Source organism: Bicyclus anynana, chromosome 14 (genome assembly GCF_947172395.1).
Source record: "Bicyclus anynana chromosome 14, ilBicAnyn1.1, whole genome shotgun sequence".
NCBI lineage: Eukaryota > Metazoa > Arthropoda > Insecta > Lepidoptera > Nymphalidae > Bicyclus > Bicyclus anynana.
In genome coordinates this window covers 7,335,813-7,354,869 of record NC_069096.1, presented here as the reverse complement: position 1 = coordinate 7,354,869, position 19,057 = coordinate 7,335,813, and the positions used below count along the sequence as shown (strand labels likewise).

The following is a 19,057-nucleotide window of genomic DNA, read 5'->3' as shown; positions in this document are numbered from 1 at the left end:
TTGAATTTTTTTTATTAAAATTTTTCGTCGCAAATAATTTGGCGATAACATTTTTGGCCTATTTTAATTCATCAACGACAGTCTATTTAATGGGTTACTTCAGGGCCACACCTCTGTGTAAGTGAGAGGATATGGAGCTTCAACCCACCACGCTACTCTAATGCAGGCTTGCGGGCTTAAGGCCATTATGTTAACTATTTTACAATCGCTATCAGATGGTATGATAAGGCCAAATGTAGCAATCCCCATACCTCAGTAGCAAAACATATTCTGTCAATGTTAGATTTGAATTTACTATTATGTCAAAAATGTTACTTATTTTACAATTTGGTATATTTTCCTTAAACTTAATTAGTGACATCAGTGACTGGCCTGCTGGATCTTTATAGTAATTAAGACCAAGAAACGACTCTGCTACCTACAGCGATATTTTATTATTACAAACCAGCTGACGCCGCGCGGTTTCACCCGCGTGGTTCCCGTTCCCGTTAGAATAAGGGGATAATTTATCTAACACTGAAAGAATTTTTAAAATCGGACCAATAGTTCCAGAGATTAGCACGTTAAACCAAACAAACAAATTATTTGTTATAAATAATTATTTATTCAGGTACAATATAATGTCGTTGATTTATTGATTGTTTTGTCCATGAAGTCCTTAGACCATATGAAATCAAATTAATTTGTATTTGAACCGTTTCTTACGTTCGCAGAGTTTGTACTCGTACTCGCGGCAGTACACGTAGCTCATGGCTTAGTACTTGGTGACACTTCTGGCTCGCTTGGTGATACGGCTGTCGAGACCGATTGAGACGGAGAACTACCCAGCTGTGACTGGGATATCTCCGCTATCTTCCTCCCATTTCTATTTACCGTTGGTGACATTGTATCAGGAGTTGAGTTACATCCGTCTCCCACCGCCCATGAAAATTGCTTTTGTCTGTCCGAAATCATCTTGATGTTAGCTATCGCCTTGTAAAGTATGTCGTAATATTTACGGGACATCAGTGGCGTAGCGTGCCTTCGAGGGGCTCTGTATCAAAATTACTTGAAGGGCCCAAACAAAGGGTAAACATTTCTTACTTATGAAACAAAAATGCTTTCTTAAAATAAATTCTTAACTTAATAGGTATGGCATGTAGGATATTTTCAACTTTTGGGTGCACGTTTAACCCAGGAAAGAGATTGCTTTTTTGAATTTTGTCATTTCCGAAGAGAAACTCTGTGAGCAGTTTTATACATGTTTTTATTTCTGGGAAGCACCAGCTTCAGACTTCTGTGAGATTGTGGATTGCATTTTGTTAATGTTTGCATTTAAACGTAAGGGGCTGTAGTCCAGGGGCCCCATATCATTGATACGGGTGATATGGCGGTAGTTACGCCCCTGCAGGACATCCTGTATATAAAAATGTATGCCACTTTTCGTTCCTATTCGTACATTTGTAACTCAAGAACGGTCGTATCCAAACCTAATGTTTTGGCTTTGTTCGGACTATTTATTAGATGGTTTATGTGAAGTTTGCACAAAATCGGTCGAGCCGTTCTTCATTTATCAGGTAGGTTTGGGTAGGGGTAGGGTGGGGTTAGACTAGGCGTAGGGGTAAGGTAGGTTAGGGGTAGAAGTAAGATTAGGATAGGATAGGATAGGGTAGGGTAGGGTAGGGTATGGGTAGGGGTAGGGCTAAGAGTAGAATTATGTAGGGTAGGGGAAAGGGAAGTGCACATAAATCAAAGCGAAGCTTGACCGGGTCAGCTAGTATTTCATATACATACCTACAAACTAATTAAAAATGAGGATATAAATCGCTAGTCATTTCATACCTAATAATAATTATAAGTAGGGCTGTAGTATAGATACTTAATGTGTTATGTTTGTTTGAGTCAAGAAAAAGCAAGTTAGATAATCATACATTTTTAATTATTTGAATAGTTCCATCTGAGTATGGTGCAAATAAACACGCGCACGATACATTTTCTCTTGAGTTATTACAAAAATATGCCTATTAAAGATAGATAACTATTTATCTTTCTTTATTGTTAGTGTATGCTTGATTGCGAACTTTTAATTAAAGGGTGGACAGTCACATGGTTCCCATAATGCTATCCGATGTCGCGTATTGATTGAAATTAAATAGGACGATTGTAGATGCTTTTCATTGTGATAGTTTTTTGGGTACTTTGTTTTATTTATTTTTTCCAGAGATCCTTGTACTTAAATGCTGAAAAATAAAATAGACAACTTTAAAAAAAATACTATGAAATATTAAAGAATCCAGTTTATGTATCCAAAAAGTTTGATGACCAAGTTGCTTAGAGGATATTGGATGTTTTAACATCATTTCTCATCACAAGAGAGTGTAATAGCAAATTTTAAATACAAAACAAATGTCATTGATGCATGCTAGGTATCGTCGTCGTCGTCATCAACCCATATTCGGCTCACTGCCGAGCTCGAGTCTCCTCTCAGAATGAGAGGGGTTAGGCCGATAGTCCACCACGCTGGCCCAATGCGGATTGGCAGACTCCACACAAGCAGAGAATTAAGATAATTCTCTGGTATGCAGGTTTCCTCACGATGTTTTCCTTCACCGATTGAGACATGTGATATTTCTTAAAATGCACACAACTGAAGAGTTGGAGGTGCATGCCCCGGACCGGATTCGAACCCAAACCCTCCGGAATCAGACGCAGAGGTCATATCCACTGGGCTATCACGGCTCCGGTATAAAGCAGTAGAATTAATAGTTTCAACATACTTTTACAAAACACATGTGTTACTGATATTACATCCTTATCATTAAGAACTCTGCTGCAGCCATGCCCAAGTTTTACATAATTTATATAAGTTCCATTGTATGATAAATCTGTGATTATAGCAGGAGTGAGAGGTTTCCTGAAATAAGAAATTCTTTTTAAATTAAACAAAAACATTAAATTATATCTTTATTTTATTAATGTGATGATGCAGTCTATTCTGGAACGCGCATGCCTAGAAGATGCCTATTCACTGAATGAATATACCCATGTTGTAGGTGGTAGGGAAAACAGAAGCTGGAAGTTCATTCCATTCATAGTGTGAATCAGGAACCAAGAGCGGAAATGCTTTATATAAGTCCAAGAGTCATCGATCACTATGTATCGATGCAGACCTCTCTGATGCCTGGCAGTTCTTTGGTAAAAAGTTGAAGGAGAAACAAGAAAAGTTCCTGGGCACACTATCTAAAATAAATCCTGTAGAAAACCTACAGGTAACCTTTAGGCAATGCTCCAATGATTAAAATGTAGTACTAGTTACCACCTTGTTACTGATGAGCCTTTTTATTATAAACGGGGGGGGGGGGGGGGGGGGGGGGGTTTGCACCACACTCTACTTATCAAGATGCAGCCTCCACTCAAGAACCTTAAGAATCAAGTCCAAGCTCAGTTGTGCTTGGTAGCCTGTCATCACCTGAAGATTTTTTAGCACCCCCTATTAACTAAGTATACTACAGCCATACACAATGTGCACTGTCTACCAACCAACAAATTAGAAATTAAGATAGAAAATGCATGTCATTTATTTTAAAATATATACTCATTTTTTTTAAAATATGTATTGTTTTTCTTAAATATTCAAAATATATTAACTAAGTATACCTATCTAATTGTTCTAAACTTATGATTCCAATTTGTTTTTCATTAAATTAAGAACAAGTTAACAATATGAAATGATTAGCAATTTACAACCTCAGTTTTAATTTGTTTGTAGGTAAACAGTGCACATTGAGTATGGCTTTATTTTAGGGTAAACTTTATACAAAAATATTGTACAAAATAAAAAATCTTTTGCAATGAAGGTTTGTAATGAGTTCTGAAGGTATGCATTGCATTTTTGTATCTATGAAAGTGCACACCAGTATTTGCTGTTTTATTATAGATCAAGCTCAAACACTATTATATTATTACAAATAAGCTTTTTGCAGGATTGTTTAGTCTGATTTATGAGTTTGTGGTAAGGCCCTATCCTGTGGAAATATCAGGAGAAAATGTAAACTTTGCTATAAATAGCAATTTTATCTACTTCTGTGTCAAATTTTATTGAGATCCAATCAGATATTTTGGTGTTATTAATTTTTTTTAATACAATTTCTAAATATAATATAAAAAACAAGGGTTACTAAAGATACTTATGAAATATGTTAAAAACCAACGGAATACTAACCTCAAGTCTCTCTTAATCACAAAATGTTTCTTGCTAACACATTTTACAGTATTTTCTTTGATCAAGTTTTTTTTTGTGACAAAAGTACAAATGAGAGCCCTTCCAAGAGAAAATTCAGGTTGAACAAGATCTGAAAATGATGCAGAGTTGGTTAATGAGGCACTATGTATCAGTTAGGTATAATTTACTTTGAAAGGTGTAAAGTTGTGACTAAAGTAGGTAAGTTTTAAACTGTAACGACTGAAACATGTTAATTTTAGAAAATACTACAAATATCTATTGAATTTTTTTACTGACCATAATATTTCGGATATTCGGAATTTTTCCAAAAATGTTTTCCGGCTATGGAATAGAGCCTTCCCCAATTAATATTCGGAGTAGCAAATGTGAATTCGATTGGTGGACTCCATACATGTTGCGAATTTTGCGTAAGAGTATTTTCAGTGTCACTATCATCACTGTTGTGCTCCGGAACGACATCGTCACACATTGGTTTTATTGCCATGATAGTTAAAAGCAAGTTTTCGATTGAAATTTGGTACAAGAATATATCCTTAGACTAACCAGTAACCCAATATTCAAATAATGGAAAATAATTTTCCACAGAAAAATGAAAATCCCACTTGACACTGCCCAAAGAGTAAATTAAATTAAATCACAAACGTCAAATGCCAATGCCACAAATAATCATCTATCAAATATAATTTTTATTAACCGACTTCCAAAAAGGAGGAGGTTCTACGTTCGGCTGTATGATTATCTATGTATCTAAGGCTGTATGTATGTATTTTTTTTATGTATGTCCAGCGATAATTCCGTCATTTATGGACCATAGAATTATAATGTACAAGAAGGGCTGTCAAATAACGAAATCAAAGGACGAAAAATGAAATGTTCTATGTGTGTAAAGTGCATGTGTGCAAGCCGCTAGTGTTACACCGTGCACTAGTTGTTATCGATACTCGATAATAGGTCATCCGTCACCTTGGCTTTCGTAAAGTTATACATAATATAGTGCCACAAACTTTTCTAACCCGGTGGCCAAAACTGAAACGAATGAAAGACGGCATTATAGTAAATCGGCATTATAGTAAATCGCGACAACACTGTAATTACGAGTTTTATTGACGTTGCTTCCCGTAGGGAGTATGATTTTATTGAAATTTACTTAATAATTTTATATTGAAATATAAATATAAATAGTACGATAAATTATTTGTTTTTTATTAACTAGCTTAAAAAAGGAGGTCATTAATTGGACCTACTCACTTCGGCAATTTCAAAAACACATCTCGTAACGTAATTTACAATTATTATTAAAATAATATTTTATAACATACTCACATCCAAAGTGACATTTTTCATTATCAATATCTACATATAGTAAATAGCACACTATTTACGTATCATGTAAATAACACATTCTAAAACACATTCACAATAGATACACCTACAATATAAAAGTCATTTTAGTTTTAATTTCAATAGTTTTCTTATTTTTTTTTTCTTTCTAGGTCTAGAAAACGTTTGTTGCAATATCTAGAATTATTGGGGATAAACAAATATTTCTATAAACTAAAATGAAGCATTGCGCTTTGGTTTCAATTTTACCTGCAAAAATAAAAAGTGATTCATAAGAGACATTATTATCAATTTATTTAATGTTCGACTACGGATCACCAGGTCCGGCTTAAATTCTCATCTGAAAGGCATAGTTTTAACCAGGTAACATGCGTTAAAGCAGCAACGCTGTGACAAAGGATGCCTGCTGTGCGTGTGCCTAGCAGTGCAACATTTATATGCTGACAATGACTGTGGATTCATAAAAAATTCTCACTCCAAGGTTGGAAATTCGTATTTCGATTAATTTTTTGCAATCAAGTTAATCACGGCGACATAATGGCTCCGGTTACTGTAACTGATATGTGATAATAAGCTTTAAATCCTCATATTTCAGGACATAAGGCAGGCGTGAAGTTGAGGACACATCATTTTCGAATTGACATACCGGCATTAATAATGTTGGTACAGTACCAGAACGCAGCTTTGCTCTTTGTGTGGTGTTATAAGAAAAACATTTTGTTTTAATATGCTGCATATTTTTAAATAAATCTTGGGAATCCAGCCTTCCCTGGATTATTTTGAGCCACGTCTATCGAACAACTTTATTTTGCGGGAATCTGAAATAAAAGAAGACATGGTAAATTGTAGAATTAAATATTTTTCATTCTGTATTTTTTAAATTAATATCAATACAATCATGTAAATAGGTAAGTAGTAAGAAGAGTAGTAAAGGCAGGCACTGCATTTTTATGTAATTTTAAAACAACTGTGTTTTCTGAAGTGAAGTTACATGATTCTAAAACACAATCGAGCTTTTTTTAAAAAAAATATATGCTAATCTCTGAAGTGGCTGGAAAGATTTTAACGGAACTTACTATGAACGAGCTATTTTTTTTTAAAAAAGAGTTCGATTGTGTTTTAGAATCATGTGAACGGGTACTTAGTAAGCACTTTAGAAAACACAGTTGTTATAAATTAACATAAAGTATATTTATTATAAAGTAACATAAAGGATATTGTTTATCCCAACAAAGTCATGGTTATCATAAGATTTAAATAACAACTATTTTAATATTTCCATAAACATTATAAATAATTATATTATTTATATTCTCTAATAATATACTTATTCATTGAAGTAATATGTACTTTAAAACTATCTAATAATATTTTTGAACATTACAAACCAGAAAGAAAGTTTTATATACTTTACTCGATATAGGAACTCTATCGATAACTTTCACTATCGATTGTGTCAATCACATCTCTACAGATTGTTGTCAACAATAGTAAAAATTCACGTATTTAATATTTTTTCTATTGGTATTCCTATGTATTTACACCATTGATTGTAAAATGCAATAAATTTTCGTACTATTCTGTATGCAAACCTTTTATAATAACTGTAAAACACTGCACTTATAGAGCAAAACATTTCAAGTTACTTACACGTAAAAAATAGAATTTTGGGGGTTTTCTCTTTCAATGATCTACATCCAGGCACTGCACACTATACCACTTTAGTTGTTCTACCAAATACACATGATTTTACACTTGTAATATGAAAACTGGATAAAAAACAGCTGTATTTAAATTGCGCGCTCTTACTCATATGGCATCGTTGGCCTTATGGTGTTTTACTGTTGTCTTGTTGTCTATTTCCCTCTAACATACGGTTGTCATAACGTTGTCTCTTTCACATCACCGATCTATTAGGTACTTGTACCGAATCGTTAATATATGTTATGGACCGATTTTGACAATTCTTTTTTCGTTTTGAAGGGTTTCATTCCAGGGTGGTCCCATTTATTTCATGTCAGGATCTGATGATGGCATCCTGGAGAAATTGAGGGCAACTTTCGAAAATTGAAGAGACGGCTAGTGCGTTTGTTAGTGTTTCCCTAAGATATTTTGAACCACTACAATTTTATGAAGGTCTGGAGTTGGTCTGATGACGGAGCCGAAACACAGACGATGGAACTCGTCAACGATTTACAGCAGTTACCTTTTGTTTGGGCTTGATTAATTTGTATTGATGAGAACTTTCCGCCTAGATGGTTTGTGACTGTATTAAGGGTCTGGTGATGGAGACGAACGACAGTTAAGGGAACTCCTCAACGGTTCACAGTAGATATCTTGTGTTTGGACTTGATAAATTTGTATTGATGATTTCTCTAATGGTAACTGTAATGAGTACCAAATCTATTAATCTGTGGTACCAACTTTTAACCTTGACCTCACTTACAACTTTTATTAGTTGCCCGATTTAGTGGACTTAGTCGGCCGATTACAGAACAGGTATAGCATACGTAGTATCTATTAATCTGAGGATATAGCGATGTATGACAGCCCGCACGTCTGTCCAACTACTTAAATCACGTACAATTAAAAAGTCGGCCAACTAAAAATTGTCAGTGAGCGGCCACCCAAAAATAATCTTATTCTTACGGATTCTTTAAGTCTTGTAGCGTTATCCATATAAATACGACGACATTAAGAGCAGTGATAGCCCAGTGGGTATGACCTCTGCCTCCGATTCCGGAGGGTGTGGGTTCGAATCCGGTCCGGGGCATGCACCTCCAACTTTTTAGTTGTGTACATTTTAAGAAATTAAATATCATGTGTCTCAATCGGTGAAGGAAAACATCGTGAGGAAACCTGCATTCCAGAGAATTGTCTTCATTCTCTGCGTGTGTGAAGTCAGCCAATCCGCATTGGGCCAGCGTGGTGGACTATTGGCCTAACCCCTCTCATTCTGAGAGAAGACTCGAGCTCAGCAGTGAGTTGAATATGGGTTGATGACGACGACATTAAGCGAGTCGCAGGGATTCGCTGGATGCAGGGGACTCAGTATTGTGATGTTTGGAAGTCCCTACAAAAGGCATATGTCCTGCAGTGGACGTCCATCGGCTGTTAAGATGATGATGATGAGTGTGATTAGTGTGACCTTACATAACAATGTAAATTTCTTTTTTCGACACAATTGTTCATGCCTTTCCTATAGGACCTGAATAATTTTCCGGGATTGAAGCATTCTCAAAGTAATTTCAGCTTATCAGACGCCTGAGACTTCGCCCGCGTTTAACACAAATCCCACGGGAACCATGATATTTTACGGGATGAAAAGTAGCCTATGTGTTAATCCAGAGTAAAATCCATTTCCATTCCAAGTTTCAGCCTAATCACTTTAGTAGCCGTAGCGAAAAGGAGGAACAAACACACACACAAACTTACGCCTTTATAATATTTGTGTGATAACTAACTACCTATCTGTCTTTCTATATTGTTAGTGAAAGTGAGCGGCTGATTGCGAACTTTTAATTGAAGGGTGGACAGTCACATGGCTCTCTTAATGATATCCGATGTCACGTGTTGCTTGAAATGAAATAAAAGGACGAGATACCTACTTTTCAAAAACGTTTACGTTGTGAAAATGTTATAGATATCTACATAATGCGCACAATTAATGTGGAAAATTGACTTAATTTTATTTAATTTTATTAAACAACGAACGTTATTTAAACAAATAATACCTACGAGTAAAAATCGTTTACAATGTCGAGTTGTGTGTTCAGGAAGTGTAAAAACCATGTATACATAAATATACAGGTTGTCCCGTAAATATTACGACATACTTTACAGGGTGATAGCTGACATCAAGGCCTACTAAAATAACGCAATATATTATTTTTAGTCAAAATTATACGGTTATATTGGTGTTTGTACAAAATACAAAAATCCCTACCTTCAATGCAGTTTAATCTTAATTCCATATGCGTTTATTTTATGCTTGGTAATTATTTTTGAATAGTTGTTTGAGCAAATGAAACTTGGGTTTTTTCTTCTACAAAGAGAGTTTTTTTCAGAAAACGGGCCTAATTATTTTTTTTATGTTTAATAATTTTTTATTGCATGTACTTTCAACGGTCATGTTAAAGAAAAAAGTGTACTAGGCAAAGTTGTACATCTAGCTTAAACCATGCTCATTTAATAAGGATTCTGAAAATGTAAGACATTAGTACATTTTTTTAATAAATTAGAAAAAAGATGCTCGCGACTATGTATGCTTGGGATTCGCTATTCAACCAAGTTCAAAACGGGAGGTTCTTAATTCTATATTTTCTTTTTTGTTCTTACCGCCATAACTCTGTCATTTATAAACCGATTTACATTTATAGCATTCCAATATATCTTCTCAGTTAGATATACCGCCTTCTATCTTATCGGCAAAAAGGCCAAAGAATATCCTTTGCCTTTCATGACTGGCAGTAAGGATTACATAATGTCACACCTAAAGTATTGCACTGCTTCTTTGGTCCAGTGGCAAGTATCTGGTTTTGGGTTCAAGTCCTATGAAAAACTCAGTTAACGGATTTTGTGTGTTTGAATGGCATTCTGGATGTAATTGGGTGTTTTTTGTATTCTGACGTAACGTCTGTTCTGATGAATCTAGTCGGTGGCTTTGTGGTTGTTTTACTTATCCGTCTATCTATTTTCGACAATAATGTTTTTAATTCCTTAAACTATCTTAATCCATTACCTCCTCACCTTATTATTAGTATAAACAGACACCGACTTTTCAAAAACATTCGTAAACCCTCCCCATCTTCGAAGCGATTCAGAGTTACAATTAGAAATTTAACATTTGACAGTCTAGCTGTTATTTCATGTTGATTTAAATGGAAGGTTGGATCTATGAGTACAAAGTCTATAAAAATCCTGTCACATAAAAAGAGAATTGACGATAGTTCTACGGGGCAATAATAATTATTTTAAAATATTTACAATACAGATGATTACAGGTTATCTACATTACTTTTTATACCTACTTGTTCAGCAGTATTTTTCAGATAATATACCTATTTATGTAATTTATATATGTATACCTACCTTGGCAAGTAACACGCAAACGTAGGAATTGTTATGAAAATATGTCCAGTGGCGTGCACTGCATAAGTAGAGGCAAAAACGCACTGCATACCCCGAGGAACCTGTATTGAAAACGGAATATCCCATTTTCTACTATTTTAACGTAGAGTGCATACCCTTGTTAAAAACCTTGTACACGCCGCTGGGTATGTCCCAACGAGCAACAAAACGATGCTCGTTTTATATGACACGAGTTATGTTTATGTATCCCATCATGCATGTTTTAGAACAATAATATTATGTTAATTGGATCGTTACGAAATTGCCTGGATATATCTACGTAAGTATTTAATTAATCTAAATTCACTTACTGTAAGTAAATTGCCTGAATAAGTAATGAAGATACCCACGTAAACGACAATGAAACACATAGTACTAGCTAATATATTAAATATACTAATATATTATTATATGTATATAAACAGAATAATTAGATTGATATTATAATAATTACTTATGTTGGTAATTCCTATTTCTTCCTTTTATATATAGGATGGTACAAAGGGAATAAATGTCGCTTAATAAAAGATAATATAAAAAAATATTATTAGATACGAGTATATAATCTTTGATGGGTGGTAACTAACGACGGCCGAAGCCTCCCACCAGCCAGACCTAGACCAATTAAGAAACCTCAATCGGCCCAGGGATTGCGAGCGCCGCAATTATTTCGCCTCACGAAGGATAGAGACGAGTTCAAGAAACTGACAGCCAACCTTCGCTAGTCGAAGTGGCACATTAAGAAGAAGAAGAATCGGCCCAGCCGGGGATCGAACCCAGGACCTCCGTCTTGTAAATCCACAGCGGATACCTGTGCGCCAATGATGGGTACTTAACCACTATCAGACGTTAAAGATAGTGCCCGGGACCGGTGACTTTTCGAGATCTCTGCAACATGAGGCATCTAATAACGCCACAGACTTCCTAATTTCGGGGTACTGGGGTCTGGGCTTTTAAGGAAATAAAAGCTCAATATTTCAGGATTCAAACGTAGAACCTCATCGTACAAATCAGCACAGGGTAACCACGGGACCAACGTAACAGTTCTAGATTTAGATGGTAAAACTACTACTCATGGAGACTTCGTTACTAGAAGATCTAGAGGTTTACACGCATATTCGATGAATGATTTTTTCTCCCTACTTCAAAGGTACCTAGAAGCATTCAAAATTTCCATAATAAGGTTACTGAGGAATACGTTTGAACATTTTAAAAACTAATTGTTTAATAATACTTTCAGGCAACCGAAGAAAAGTTGATTTGTAATTACCACAATTATTGTGGTCACCTTATCTCACTCCAGCGGAAATGACTGGGATTTCCTAGTGAGCCGCTTTATGAAAAAAGTCAATACGGAAGCTGAGGTCGAGTTCCAAGAGACTTAATGAAAATAATTTATTTTTCAAATGATGTAACTCTTAGGGGGATTTATCTGAGTAATGCACACCTTATAAAACAGCTTTTGAGGTAATGACTTCGTCACAAACGGTGATGGAAAACATCGTGAGGAAACCTGCATACCAGAGAATTTTCTTAATTCTCTGCGTGTGTGAAGTCTGCCAATCCGCATTGAGCCAGCGTGGTGGACTATTGGCCTAACCCCTCTCATTCTGAGAGAAGACTCGATCTTAGCAGTGAGCCGAATATGGGTTGATAATGATGATGATGATGATGATGATAGATTTACAAGTGATTAATTAAGATTTCTAATTTATTCTTGTCTGAATATTGGCGCGGAGATAAATGTGTTCTTGTAGACACAGTAATCGATGTAAACATCGACAAAAATTTCACCCTAACAATCCGTTACGGTGAAATTTTTATAAAATATAATTTTTCTTTAAACAAATTAAAATTATACTAAAATTACCCAAAATTTAATTGAAGCTAAAGAAGAAGAAGAACAGCTGAGCTAAATTTCATCAACAAAAGAACATAAATCACAAGGAAAAAGAAAAGAAAAGCTCTGGATGGGTCGCGGGCGTCCGCTAGTAATTTTTAGTAGGTACTATACTCAGAGGCACAATTATCCGCCCGCTTTAATATACTCGCGTCATATTAAAGAGGGTGGATATTTGTGCCTCTGGGTATATTATACAGTGGCGTGCATTTCGTAGATGCAAAAAATGTACTGCCTACCCTGATTCGGCAAGAACCTGTACCAATGAGGAAATGAATTTTCAATCTTATTTATTTATAAGTCACTCAACACGTAATATCGAAAACCGCATAACGTACAAAAATAAAATTTGGCAGGGAGGTAGTTTATAGTTAGTAGAGGTCCGCTAAGAACGGGTTTTCCAGATTGAGGAGCGGATGAGCGGATGTGCGCTGGCGTCGGCTAGTTTTTGTATAATCTGTACATATAATGCGTACCCTAGTTATGAACTTTGTGCACACCTGCTGCTAATAGATGCCCCCAGCTCGTATCCGGAATGATTTTTTTTCGAACAACGGTTTTCCCTACGACAGACCCCAATGAAACAAAGTAATGTTAATTTTATACAATGTAAGTACAGACACTGGGTATGCGTTCTTTTTTTATTATTCAAAGCAATATTCCACACATATAATTCGAGCAAACGAATTTATATTGTCGAGGTGGAAATGTGTTTTCATACTACTATCTACCTACCTAACTTTGCCTTGAAATGCCATCATTTATTATTATATAAAAAAAAAATATTAGCCACTATAAGGGGTTGGTTCAGTAGACAAGCCCTATGGCTTATGATTCGATTATTGATGATATGATTGATTATTCTGAGCCTGCAGATTTTTCTTTCTTTACATGTTAGCCCTTGACTATAATCGCATTTGGTCGATGGCATTTTGTTCGCAATCGCTTTCGGTTTATACACGACACAGTATCGCTACAGGAACGCTTAATTGCTTGGTGGAACGTCTTTGCTGGTAGGGGGTAACTAGCCACAGGCGAAACCTCCTACCAGCCAAACCTCAATCGGCCCAGCCGGGGATCGAACCCAGGACCACCGTCTTGTAAATACACCGCGCATGCCACTGCGCCACGGAGGCAGTTGCAAGCTGGTGTTTTTATAACCTCGTGCCTCTGAGAGCACGTTAAGTCGCCAGTCCTGGTCATTACCATTAACATCTGATCAACCCTCAATGTTGCAGCGTGGTGGGTTTTAGCTCTATATCGGCTCGCCTGGCCTGTCCCTGTAGAGGACCGTTAAAATAAGTTGAAAGTGATGATGTATGTACATGGGTGTGGGATTTTTACAGTAACATACATGTTGTAGGGTGATTAATTTCATTTTCCATACAAGAGGAGAGGAAGGCCAAACAAGAGATGGTTGGAGTGTGTAAAACAGGACATGTATGTAAAGGGAGTGGATGATGAGTTGACGAGTAAAGGAGACGAATGGAGGAGATTAACATATTTTGCCGACCCTACTTTATGGGACTAGGTAAAGGAGATGATGATGATGATGGTGATGAAGTAAAAAATATCTTTTATATACCTACGGCTCCATAACTAATGCAATGATCATTACAATATCTGAAGCTATATTTTGATATCGTTATCGCTCCGGGTGCTCTGCTATTAAGTATACTTATGAGAACGTAATGAATGAGCAATCGTTTCTTATTATATAAAAATAAATACAAATAACGATAGATAATCAACTAAAATACCTACTTTATGGCGCCACTCCCTGCCGTGAAAGACGGTCTGATTCAATTAACTGTGTTATGATTTTCGTTTGAATGTCCTTACCTTTTATTTTTTGCACGAATAAAAAATTTGCTTTCATAAAGCCAATGTAATTCCATTAACCCTGTGAGTGGAATTCAAAATTAGTGGAAAATGAGGACTGCGAAATATCACAAAACAACTCTCTTTAACAATTTTAATAATTAATTTGAACAGAAACGCGCAGACTAGGTAAAACGGATGTCCGACGGACCTTCATGCCTGTGAAGTAACCTATCATACATACTTAGGTATTGCAAGCGGGCATATGTGACTTCGTCCGCTTGGAAAATACAATTCATTCTATTTTTAGATTATACCTCATAAAATGGTTCAAAGTCACTCAGCGGGTGAATCAGAAACGAGGAGATCCTCAGAAGAATCAAAGTCACATAGCTCAGCGAATTGCGAAGCTGAAGTGGCATTGGGCAGAGCACATAGTTCGAAGAGGCGATGGATGTTTGGATTCCAAGATGCGACCCCGCACCGGAACGCGCAGTGTTGGTCGATCCCCCACTAGGTGAACATAGGATATCTAGCGGATTCCAGAGAGGCGTTGGATGCTGGCGGCTCGAGACCGTTTTGTTTGAAAGTCCTTGCAAGAGGCCTGTGATGATGATGATGACCTACGAATATTTTGTTACTGATATCCGAAAGTGATAGTTATAAAACGTTATCATCCTTTTTGTTTTCTCGTGGGGAAATACCCACGGATACCTCTGCACCACAAGGTTATGTTGGGCTCTTACCAACCGGAACCATAGCACGCTAGTCAAAGCCAATTTTGATTTTGAATATTTTTTTAACAATGGGTAGAATGATTCATGAGTTACATTCATTAATTCTTTTTTTTTGTAGGTACGTATATTAAGACTGATTAATATAATTTTCATAGCAGTGCTTGAATGACTCAGAAATGCCTTAAATCATAATATACCCATACCCAGGTAAGTGCTTTAAATCGGGATTTATACGAGTGTCTACGTTCACAGGAAGTACCTACATGAGTTGCCTGAGATTCGCCGACGATATAGCCATTTTCTCATAAAGCAGTGCATAAATAGACCTAAAACTTATGTTTAACTCATTGAGCGATAGACGCAGAGAGCCAGGACTGGAAATAAACGTTAGTCAATGCAAACAAATGAATTAATAAATAATAAATATAAATAAATATACTTAAACAATACACATCACTATCTAGCCCCAAAGTAAGCATACAGAGTAGCTTGTGTTATGGGTGCTAAGATAGTTGATATTATAATATTAATATACAGTTATATACTACATATAAATACTTATATAATGTATAAATACACACAGACACTGGAAAACACCCATGCTCATCACACAAATATTTTCCAGTTGTGGGAATCGAACCCACGGCCGTGGATGTAGAAAGCAGGGTCACTACCCACTACGCCACACGGTCGTCAATATAGAAACTCAAATAGTAATAATTAAAGAAAAGTAGTTTACAATTATATCTATTCAAAAGTTTAAAAAAAAGTCGGTAACAAACAAGAAGAAGTAGAAAGATGAATGAATGAATGAATGTTAATCTATTACTATTAGATAATAGAAAACACTAACTTTTATCTTCCTGCTACTACTTTCTTCCTGGTTCCTACCTTCTTATGGCTTATGGCTTAGGATCACCAGGTCCTGAATTACTATGATGGACGATATTGATTCCATACCGTTTTTTGATAATAAAAATTTTAATAAAAAAAATACAACCGACTTCAAAACCAAAAAACGTACCCACTAAACTAAAAAGTAAAAAATAACATCATAATATGTTCTACCTGCTGATCAGTATGAAGGCGGTGCTAAGCCGGTGATGTATTAATTCAAGCCATGTGAGAATATCTTATAGATTTAGATTTGCAGTGTTGTTTCATGTGGTCCTGTCAGAAATGGCTTAAATTAAGACAACACCGGCTAAGCACCGCCTTCATACTGATCAGCAGGTAGAACATATTATGATGTTATTTTTCACTATTTAGTTTAGTGGGTACGTTTTTTGGTTTTGAAGTCGGTTGTATTTTTTTTATTAAAATTTTTATTATTTTTCCATTTTTAGTGTAAAATTTCATCTCAAACGAACACATCAGACCCCTAATGACAGTCACAACCCATCTTGGTACAAAATTCTCAGCAATACAAATTAATCAAGCCCAAACACAAGGTAGCTACCGTACACCGTTAAGGGGTTCCCTTAATTGACCTTGGTCTTCATCATCAGACCCCTAATGACAGTCACAACCCATCTTGGTACAAAGTTCTCAGCAATACGAATTAATCAAGGCCAAACACAAGGTAGTTACTGTAAACTGTTAAGGAGTTCCCTTAATTGTCCTTGGTCTTCATCACCAAACCCCTTAATGACAGTCACAACCTATCTATGTGGAAAGTTCTCATTAATACAAATTAATCAAGCCCAAACACAAGGTAACTACTGTAAATCACCGAGGAGTTCCCTCGTCTGTTTTATGGCTCCATCATCAGATCGATTTCAAACCTTCATGAAATTGTAGTGCTTAAAAGTACTAAATGGAAAAGTTTACGAACACACTAGACACCCATATAATTTTCGAAAGTTCCCCTCAATTTCTCCAGGATTCCATCATCAGATCTTGACATGATGGCAATGGGACCAAATGGGGACTATACCGTTTCAAACAAAAAAAGAATTTTTGAAATCGGTCCAGGCGTCTTTGAGTAATCGGTGTAAATACATAAAAAAAAAAAAAAAAAAATACCGACCGAATTGAGAACCTCCTCCTTTTTGAAGTCGGTTAAAAATAGAATTTTCATCGAATCTCGACGTTCTAAGACCATAGGAAGCTACTGATTATTATTACGATGGTGTCTGAATGTTTGTGTCCATGTATGTAATGTGTATGTAAACCTTTTCGTATAGTTTTGAACTGCTTAATCAATTTTAAATAGGCAGCATTTAAATTTTTTTTTTAACTACATATTCCAAAAAGTTTCATGAAATGCGTGTGACATCCTATGTAGACTTTAAATAGTTTAAGGTTAAGGTTAAGGAATTCTTAGAAATTTTGGAAAAGTTCCAAGTCATGAATTTAATATAATTATATTATATAGAAATACTTCTATGCCAGAAATTCATAATTTCATCATAACAGAAAAGCTTAAATAGTGTTTATTTTTATTTCAATATACATATCAAATCCTTTCATTACATAGGTACATTTCCAATGATGTTTGTACTCAAAATTAACGGGAAGTTAGGATGGCCTGGAGGGTCAACCTTTTATTTAGGATTTTGAGTATAAACATTTTCAACAGTTTTCCTTTGTGTTAAGTTAAGAAAAAGAAGTCATGTTTTATTTAGTAAATAAAATAAAAAATAAGCCTTTGTTGTTTTGTAAAACTACATATATCTTCCCTAGGCGGAGACATGAAATACAAATAAACGAATACCTAGGTATCTTTCGATGACGAATTGAAAATCATTTTGGATAGAAGGAACTTCTGTACGATATCCCATACAGTCGTTTATTCCCAGTACTTACCGAGTTTCTCAGACGATGGCATGCCGTAAATAGAATATAATGAATTCTAACAATGAATATTTGACTCTAGCATTTATTAGTGATGCAATGTAGGTACAAAAATTGGTACGCAAAAGACAAATCTGGTGCGGACAGAAAATTAAATGAATAAAGTAAGTTATACGTTACTGGTATGGTATCCTTACCTTTACCCGCCTTTTTAAATTAGCTCGGACCCGCACAAAAAGTACGGTCAGTGTTTCGTTTTGTATGTCATAAATATAATTTACGTTTGTTAAGATAAAAACGTACAAATGTAAAAAAAGATCGCACGTGAAGTCATTAAAGCCTGACGAGATAACTTAAAAAAATAAATATAATATATAAGTAAGTAATATAATATATTTCATTCAAACCTACGCCCTTCTCTTCGGAGGGCGTATTTTTCAGGTATGTGCATTTTAAGCAATTAAACATCATGATGATGACGATGATGATGTAAAATTCTATTATCAAGATAACTGTATTTACTTAAGTGCTTAAAGTTATTTAGACAATACCTTTCTGTTTGTCTGATTTTAACGGGAAATCCACTGCAAGATAGAGGAGGTTGTGCAGCAAGATATAGGCTTCTTTTTAACCTAAGAAAATCCATGTTTACTACGGGATTTGTGAAAAACTGAATTTCACGTGAACAAGGTCGCGTGTAGTAAGAATAATGTAAACTAATTTTTTTTACTTTAAAAGTGTACTTGTTTTTTTGTTGTTTTTTATCTTTCTTCTTCCTATTATAAATATTCTACGACCTTAGGGGCATTCTAGATTCCTATGACTTAATTATACAGATTGTAGTTAAGTTGGGTATCATCCTCATTATTTCACCCACTTTTTAAATAATCCCAAGTCCCGTCTCTATATGTCTCCCATAGCACCAAAAATTAGCATAAGCTGATATGGGTGAAAATAAGTACGTGCCTTTCCTGTTTGGTAAAGAGTTTCTTTTTTTTTTTGCAAAGGCTCGTCAGACAACCATTTCACCTGATGGTTAGCGACAAATATTTGCGCCAAAGTGCCAGATATTCTTTAATTATAATCGACTATTGTCAGAAATAAAAATTT

At 35.4% G+C, this 19,057-nt stretch overlaps 1 protein-coding gene across 1 annotated transcript; it reads right to left on the bottom strand.

The window, feature by feature from the left end:
* Window positions 1–1,896: 1,896 nt before the first annotated feature.
* Window positions 1,897–4,831, bottom strand: LOC112044456 (ovarian-specific serine/threonine-protein kinase Lok). Its single transcript, XM_024080313.2, has 4 exons — window positions 4,499–4,831; window positions 4,202–4,331; window positions 2,757–2,893; window positions 1,897–2,219 (listed from the first exon to the last, which is right to left on the bottom strand). The coding sequence occupies exons 1-4, from the start codon at window positions 4,704–4,706 to the stop codon at window positions 2,188–2,190; spliced, it is 507 nt and encodes a 168-aa protein (XP_023936081.2). The 5' UTR covers window positions 4,707–4,831; the 3' UTR covers window positions 1,897–2,187.
* Between the last annotated feature and the right edge of the window lie 14,226 nt (window positions 4,832–19,057).

Bases quoted from the DNA above. Each gene is read 5' to 3' on its own strand.
- LOC112044456 (XM_024080313.2), bottom strand. From the start codon at position 4,706: ATGGCAATAAAACCAATGTGTGACGATGTCGTTCCGGAGCACAACAGT. The intron at 2,894-4,201 runs GTTAGTATTCCG...TTCTTATTTCAG, and splicing joins GTGATTAAGAGAGACTTGAG to GAAACCTCTCACTCCTGCTA. The intron at 2,220-2,756 runs GTATGTTGAAAC...TTTATTTTTCAG, and splicing joins AACACATGTGTTTTGTAAAA to CATTTAAGTACAAGGATCTC.